This window comes from Atta colombica, unplaced genomic scaffold, assembly GCF_001594045.1.
Source record: "Atta colombica isolate Treedump-2 unplaced genomic scaffold, Acol1.0 scaffold35, whole genome shotgun sequence".
Taxonomy (NCBI): Eukaryota; Metazoa; Arthropoda; class Insecta; order Hymenoptera; family Formicidae; genus Atta; species Atta colombica.
The window spans coordinates 2019119-2026714 of record NW_017259459.1 but is presented as its reverse complement, the minus strand read 5'-3'; the positions used below and the strand labels follow the sequence as shown (position 1 = coordinate 2026714).

Sequence of the window (7596 nt, the reverse complement as noted above, 5' to 3'; positions counted from 1 at the left end):
TTTCACTCTTTTTCGAAATAAGATTTAAAGGAATAAAATCTCACTTCTATTTTTAATTTTCTAAAATGAGACTTTATTCCTTAATGTGACTTTTATTTCAAAAGAGTAAGAGAAATCTTACTTCAAAAGAATGAAATCTTATTCTTATAAAGAATAAAAATCTGGCACTCTTATTCAAGGATAAAATTATTTTCACTCTTTTTTTAAGACTGGCTCACTTTTCAGTCTTTTGGAGTGAAATTTCACTCTAAAACATTTAGAGAGTATATCCTATCAACTAATAATTATTAATAATATTTCTAATGATATATTATATAATGAAATATATATATTATAATGAAATATTAAACAATAAAGATAAATTTTTATCACCATTTAATCAGCAATTCTTAAATACTTTTGCAACGAAATAAAACGTGTCAAGGATTATTGAATAAAATTTGATTAAATTGGTTCATTATTTGCATCTAGATTAATATTCGTAGAAATTCTGAAATAATTCCATGAGAAATTCAGGTTCAGTAAATTCGCAGCTACAAATCTTGAACTAATCACAGTTATCACGGTTAAAAGTACAAATGAAAAAAAGCGGACATGCCGCACTTTCACCTGCATGTAACAAGCATTCAGCTCTCGCAACTGAACGCGGCAGGCACCACCGATCCGTGCCCGTTTTTTATTTCACGATGATTACCAATCCGTTTCCATCTCGATTCAAATATCAGATATAGTCACGCCGCGCCGGGCGCACGCGGGTGGCGTGCTTCCTTGCGTGCATCGCGCGAATTTCGCAGAAAAATTCTTTATCAGGACACGGAATACCCAAACGTAATACATAGCGTCGTTTTACCGTCGACCAGTTTTTTTATCGATACATGCATCGTAATACGATGTAGGTTAATGGTCATGCGTGCAGCGGCCATGGAGACGATCGATTTCCTTCTTTCTCCTGTGTTTTTCTTCTTTCTTTTTTTTGTTACTGTGTCACACACCACACTCTTGATATATACATGAACCGCGACGGCGCGACGTTGGTGTATCGGCTTTTCTTCCGGGCATCGGCGTTCTTTGTGCCGCCGCGACGACAATCCGTGCCCGTATATGCACCATGGTCATGTAAATGTGCATGCAATTATGCATGTAACTCTAGATAGAGGCAGGTAAAGGTACTACTTTTGCAACGCGGTCATGTATAATCAAAGGGTCTGGGAATTATAATATTGCCTACGTCATTAATTCTTTTAACAACAGTTATTCAGAAAATTGTCAAATTTAGATGTCCCGAATTTCATACGTGCGTGCACCTCGAATTTCATAGATGTATATTTGTAGGAAAAAAAATATTGCTCTCTTCATAGAAAAACCAATAAATGTAGGTTCAAACGTAACAACTCAAAAACAAAACGCGTAATGCGGAATGATTGACACACTCTTGACTAACTTGTATAACAAAATATATTTTCAATAAAAATAATGAAAAACGAGACGAAAACAAAAGACTCAGAGAGATAAAAATCTAATTAATAAATCAAGAGCCTAGCTAGATGTTTATTACTAAATTTTAAACAAAGTTTAAACAACAGACAACCTTCTAACTTTTAACCAGGTTATCGATGTTTTAAACTCTAAGAGTCATGTGCGATATATAATTTAAATTAATTGAGAGTATAAAAACTTATCTATATCTATTCTAACAGCAATTATAATAAATGCAAAATACAAGTACGCAATAGTACATTATTTTAAGCGATTCGAATTAAATCAAATAAATATCTTATAGAGAAATTTTCAAACTTGACTAACTTCGTGCATTTTATGATAAAAATATCTAGATAATTACGTTATATAAAATTATTACGAAAAGCCATTAAGAAATAATACTTGTTAATTTCAACGCTCGAAAGTTATTGCATTGTCGCATTTATCCGATAATATCAATGTACAATACAATGTACAATATAATAATGAAAGGAAGATAATAGTTTTTTATAAAAACGAATAAACATTGCAATATTATCTACTTGGTTATTATAAATCAAATTACTCCGAGTTCTGAGAGAGCAATCAGCTATGTTTTAAAACTAAAAATTTTCTCGAGTTAATCAATAGCAGGTGCGAGAAAGATTTTTATTGGGGAACCCTTTATTATTATACGATCGATTTAATCTTACTAAACTGAAATCAAATCGAGTTTAATCTGCGAAAAAAATCGAAAAATCTGCAATCTCAATCTCTTGGATTAAGAGAAGATAAATTTTCGCGTTTGTAGGAGATTTCCAACAGCAACTTCAAGACGGAGATAAATCATCATCACCGAAGCTACAAAGGAGCTTTGTACAAACTCCGCAATGGCACATCGCACTAGATAACGGAAGAATACAAGACAACAAAAGCTTCTAACAACATTTGAAAATCTTTTCAGCATCGCCATTTTTGAGAAACTGCTCTTCGGTTGCTACTTTTCGTTCCCGGCGCAACGATGACCGAAGGAAACAAATGGTAGAAATGGTTGGTCCGACCCGCTATCGATTCGCACAGTCAGTCGTACCCAACCGTGCCAGTGGCCAAGGAGGTTTAAGCACCGTTCACACGGAAACCGTGTCCCTCCAGTTGTGCCTCTCTCGTCCGTTTTATTCGCATTCTGCTCATATTATATCCAATTACATCACCACGGCCATTACGAGCCGCCGCTTGCGTTCCGCGCTGGTTACAACGAGGTCAAGCTGCATGCAGGAACGAAAACATGTTATTAACTTTATTCCATGTGGTATATTTACGGATTATCCCGATAATCGATATTGAATTTAGATGGAATTTAGAAAAATAGACAAAAAATTCGTTATTTCAACATTTGGCAAGTAATACAAAGCTCAAAATTTATCACATTCAATAAACTGACATTTTGATATTTAGAGATTTGATATTAGAGATAAATTTAAGGATTCACACCTACACACATTGTGTTAAAGTTCAGATTTGATGTGGTCGAAAATTCACGCAGCAGGGAATTGATTGATATATCCCAGAATACAAAAGCGGGAAGTGAGATATATTCAAAGACTCATATAAAATCAAATTGATAGATTTCCATAGATAAATGCAAAGTTTTGTATCAATATAAAAACTATAATTTCTCGAAGATTGATAGCCTCAAAAATCTTACAGTTCACAGGAAAATTAACAGATTTTAAAATTCATTATACCTTGCAATCAACAATTCTAAGCGTGTAACTAAACTATGAAATTAAATTACATTTTGATTCTTCCTCGCACCTCAAAATTTCATAATTTTCATTATTTATAACTGCAAAGAATAATAGATCGAAAATCAAATATTTACTATACTCAGATTCATCGAAATATTTTAAACTTCCGTAACTCGACGTTCTTTGAATGAAATGAGATTCTTTAGTAATCAATATAATCGTCATAGTTTTATTTTAGAAAGTATTCGAAATATATCTATCACGTGTGAGATACAGGTAAAGTCTGGTGCAGAATTAAAAAGTAAATACTAAAATAAAAAAATGTTAAAATGCTTTATGGATTAAGGATTTTACAGCGTCAGAGTATGCTCTCGCGTGTGCTGTTCCACCGTCGCCGCATAAATTAATGTTATCTCGGGGGATTATACTGGGTTGAGTAGTGCGCGCGATGGCATTGCCGCATGATGAAATTTGATGTATTTCTCTCTGTCGGCTGATTAGATATTTTTAAGGCTTCGTGACTCACGTAATCAACGAGTACGCTTTGAATAAATAAAAAAAGCTTTTAGCATAAACAGTTACCGTTTTTAATTTTTCATTTAAAAATGTAGTTTTAATCCTCACGAGTTCGAAAATTATATAATATATCAAATAATAAGGCATCAAAATACTTTTTATTTTTGTATATATAAAATGAAAATTATTTATTTCTACAATATTCTACAAGCTATTATTTTGAAAAAGAGATTTAAAATGCAAAAATTATGTTTTTCATAACGTAAAACGTAGTTATTTTACTTATGAAAATTTTATGTAAATATATAATAAATGACGATATATTATACAATCCTGTAAATAAAAATAGATCGATAAAGAATTGACAAAAATATATAACAGAGAATACACGAAATCACGCAAACTCCCCTGTGTCCAAAAATTCGATCGAAACTCGTGGTTTGGCTGACAAACTTTTTCCATTCGTTTTTTCCCTTGAGCATTGTCATGTTAGAGAGAGAGAGAGAGAGAGAGAGAGAGAGAGAGAGAGAGAGATAAAAAAGAGTTTGCACTATTTTCACTATCCGTGTAATTGATTCGGAGTTTTCTTGAAATGTACGTTTTCTAGAAATGTGCTCGAGAAAAGCCGGGATCCAATTTTATCTCTTCGTCTTCTCAAGTGTATAAAGAAACGACGTATATCGACAATATCGAGCTACTTCGCGAATCTAGGGCAAATGTATCTATGTTAAAAGCTCGATAATACTTTTTCGATATGAATGTTAAAAAACACTCGTTGAAAACGTAACATCGGCTAATCATATTGTCAATTAAGCGATGGCAACTTACCGACGCTGTTTTCCCATTTTTACTCGTGACTTTTAACAGCGACCCTTCGTACCCCTGAAACAGGAATAAAATATCACGTCATTAAAACTTCATATCATATCAAAATACTGTTTGCAACCGATATGGTTAAACAAAAAATTGACTAACTTTATATGAATTTGATATCTGTTACATATTTTATTTTTGTTTAAAAATAAAACAAAGATCTGTATTATTTTATAATAACTTAAATTTATATAAAAATGTGAAATAAGCATTAGAAAATAGATACATGCAAGTCTATTTTAAATAGTATAATATAACATAAAACAATTGTATTTTCATGTATCCTGGAAAATTTGGATAGTTTTTAAAAAAATCCCCTTTTTAAAGTAACTTTTTGAAATAAGAAACAAACATCACACACGATACTCAATTAAATATTTAAACACTAGCAATAGATCAACTAATACTTGCAAATAACTAATATAGAAATTTCTAGGCTAAGAAATTATTTTAAAAATATAATACACATATACAATATACGATTCTGTAATTTATTGTTAAATGCGCACGGTTCTGTTTGCAGCAGAATTTACGGAGACTGTTCAGAATAGCAAACAGTCGAATGAAAAATGAAGCAAGACATTCAGATATATTATTAAATATCTAACACAAATGCTAAGATATTCGTGAATTTCTTAACGGCTATCGCTTGAATTATCCATCGTTAACGTGCTCTATTCCATTTCCTGACACGAGAAAAACTGTGTAACAAACTTTTTAATTTTCTACGATCTTAATGCGTAACACTTCGTTATTGCGCTATTGTGCTCGAGAATCTTGTTTCATGTTACCGCTAAAGATAAAGGAATCCTTACAGTAAGATAACGTTTCCGTAATTTTTATAAGAGAGCCTCAAGTAGAACGCGCGAGATGAACACTCGGTTACATGCGAACGCTGTAAGTAGTATTCATTACCAGAGTACCAAACTGTTAATAATTGCACGATCGCGATGGAAGTGCTAATTAACGAAGCCGCAATTAGAGAGCGCTGTAAGTCTCGGAACGTTTATCCGACGTGCTACGTTTTTCGAGTTTAAACATTTCAAACTTGCATACGCGAGCAATAGCAAAAATGCTGCACACCATTTTCCAAAGATTTCCAAATATTGATCATCAATTAATTGTAGCTGCAATTATAATTATCCAAAAATTATATATATTTAATAAAACTAAAAATAGAATTAAATATCTTTTGCCAAGATAATTTATAGTTTTGTAACAATACGTGAAAGTGTGTAAAACTTTAAATAATTAATTCTATTAATTGTTCTTTATTACAATTTTATATTAAAAATTTAGACATAAACACATATGTTATTATTTAAATAAGTTAGAAAGTTTAATGATAAATTTGAATTTCACCTAAATGTCTCACTTTAGACGCATGGATCGATGTGCGAAATTTCCCAAGTATCTATTACAACATTCTTGGCACTCGTGAGGTTCTTAATCTTGCATCATTAATCAGCTTGTCCTATTCATGAAATATTACTGCTTAATTTTTATAGCAAATAAAATAAAAATTCTTAAGTTTAAATTTAAAATTTAATTTCGTACTATAATAACTATATAGGAATTAATAATTGTATTTAACTCAGATTATCAGATTGGTTAATCAATTTCCTGCTATTTCTCGCGTTAAGAATATAATTAATGCACACGATATTATAAATTTCAATATTAAATTTTCATTGTCTGTTCATTCAAAAAATATATGTCTTATCATCTTAGATATATCGGTACGCTACGTTATATTTCTAAAGTATTCATTTCAACATTCTTGGCGCTGAGTTCAGTGTCTCGCACATAATTAATTAACTTCCCTTAACTATGAAATATCGCAGTCATTAAAAGACTGGTCTCGCGAGGAAGCATAATCGAGTTTTCGACGTCACTCGCATATGTTGTGCTCACACGATACATACAATGTGCAAATAGTTCCTGCACTTCTCTGAAAGTTTCGCGGTAGTACGAGACGTTGGCGAACTGATCCGCCTGGCTCTCCTTCCGGCGCGCTGAAAACTCGTCGTAAATCTATGGAAAACGGGTCGCACAGATTATGAGTATAACGTTACGATATCTCAAAAACGATTAATAACTGGATTCGCGATTCAACGGTATTCTTCGCGTATGCAAAAGATTTGCGAGCGAAAATAACGTGCGTGGTGTTGCTACTCAAGGTTTATTGTTTGCGGTATGTCGCCAGTTATGTGTCATATCGATGCCAAGAAATCGCGAATTCTCTCTTGATGCGAGGAGCAATGATTCGTCGCAATGATTCGCGTGCAGAAGACGGCCGCTGTCAATATACATCACTCCTACACCGCAGTCGATGCATATATTGTATATGAGACAATATACACGTTTTTGCGTTCAAGATATGTTTGCAGTCTTTCTCGTAATAAATTTTCAGAATTCCGATGTGCAACTCTTGTCGTTTCAATAGATTCTAATAATTTTTATTTTTTTTTTTTATTCGACAATGTCAAGCAATAATTTAGTGTTTGTTTTCTCGAAATAAAAAATTCAATTCGTATTATATGAAAGATACAAATGTATGTAAAAATCGGGCATATTTACGCATAGGCAAGTTATTATTTCTGATTATATAGAACGCATCAAGTATCGCATTCAAAATTTTATCTGAGTCATAATAGAAGGCGAATAGTGTGTATCAATTATAAATAATTGAGTGAAAGCAATATATTGCATCGATCAATTTCTGGAATACGCACAGATAACAATATTTCATTTTTTCGTTTCAATTTTAAACAAAGTTTACTTTAATAGGGTAGAAATGAAGAATATATGTGTGTATATGTATATATATATATAATTACATTTTTTAATTAAAAAAAATATTGAAAGAGACTGCAATTTATAGTAACAAATTTACCTACAAATTCATATATAAAGAAATATAGGAAATAAAGAAATAAAGAAATAAAGAAATAAAAAAATCTATTTCAATCGCAATAATGTTAAATGGATCGATTTGCAT

General features: G+C 31.8%; 1 protein-coding gene across 4 annotated transcripts in view; it reads right to left on the bottom strand.

Annotated features, from left to right (window-relative positions):
• Positions 1 to 7596, bottom strand: part of LOC108690695 (protein couch potato-like) — an 82455-nt gene that overhangs the window by 35142 nt on the left and 39717 nt on the right. For all 4 annotated transcript variants that reach the window (XM_018198110.1, XM_018198114.1, XM_018198112.1 and 1 more), the window contains exon 3: positions 4551 to 4604. In XM_018198110.1, coding sequence (XP_018053599.1) covers positions 4551 to 4604 — 54 coding nt within the window. The remainder of the gene's footprint in view (positions 1 to 4550; positions 4605 to 7596) is intronic.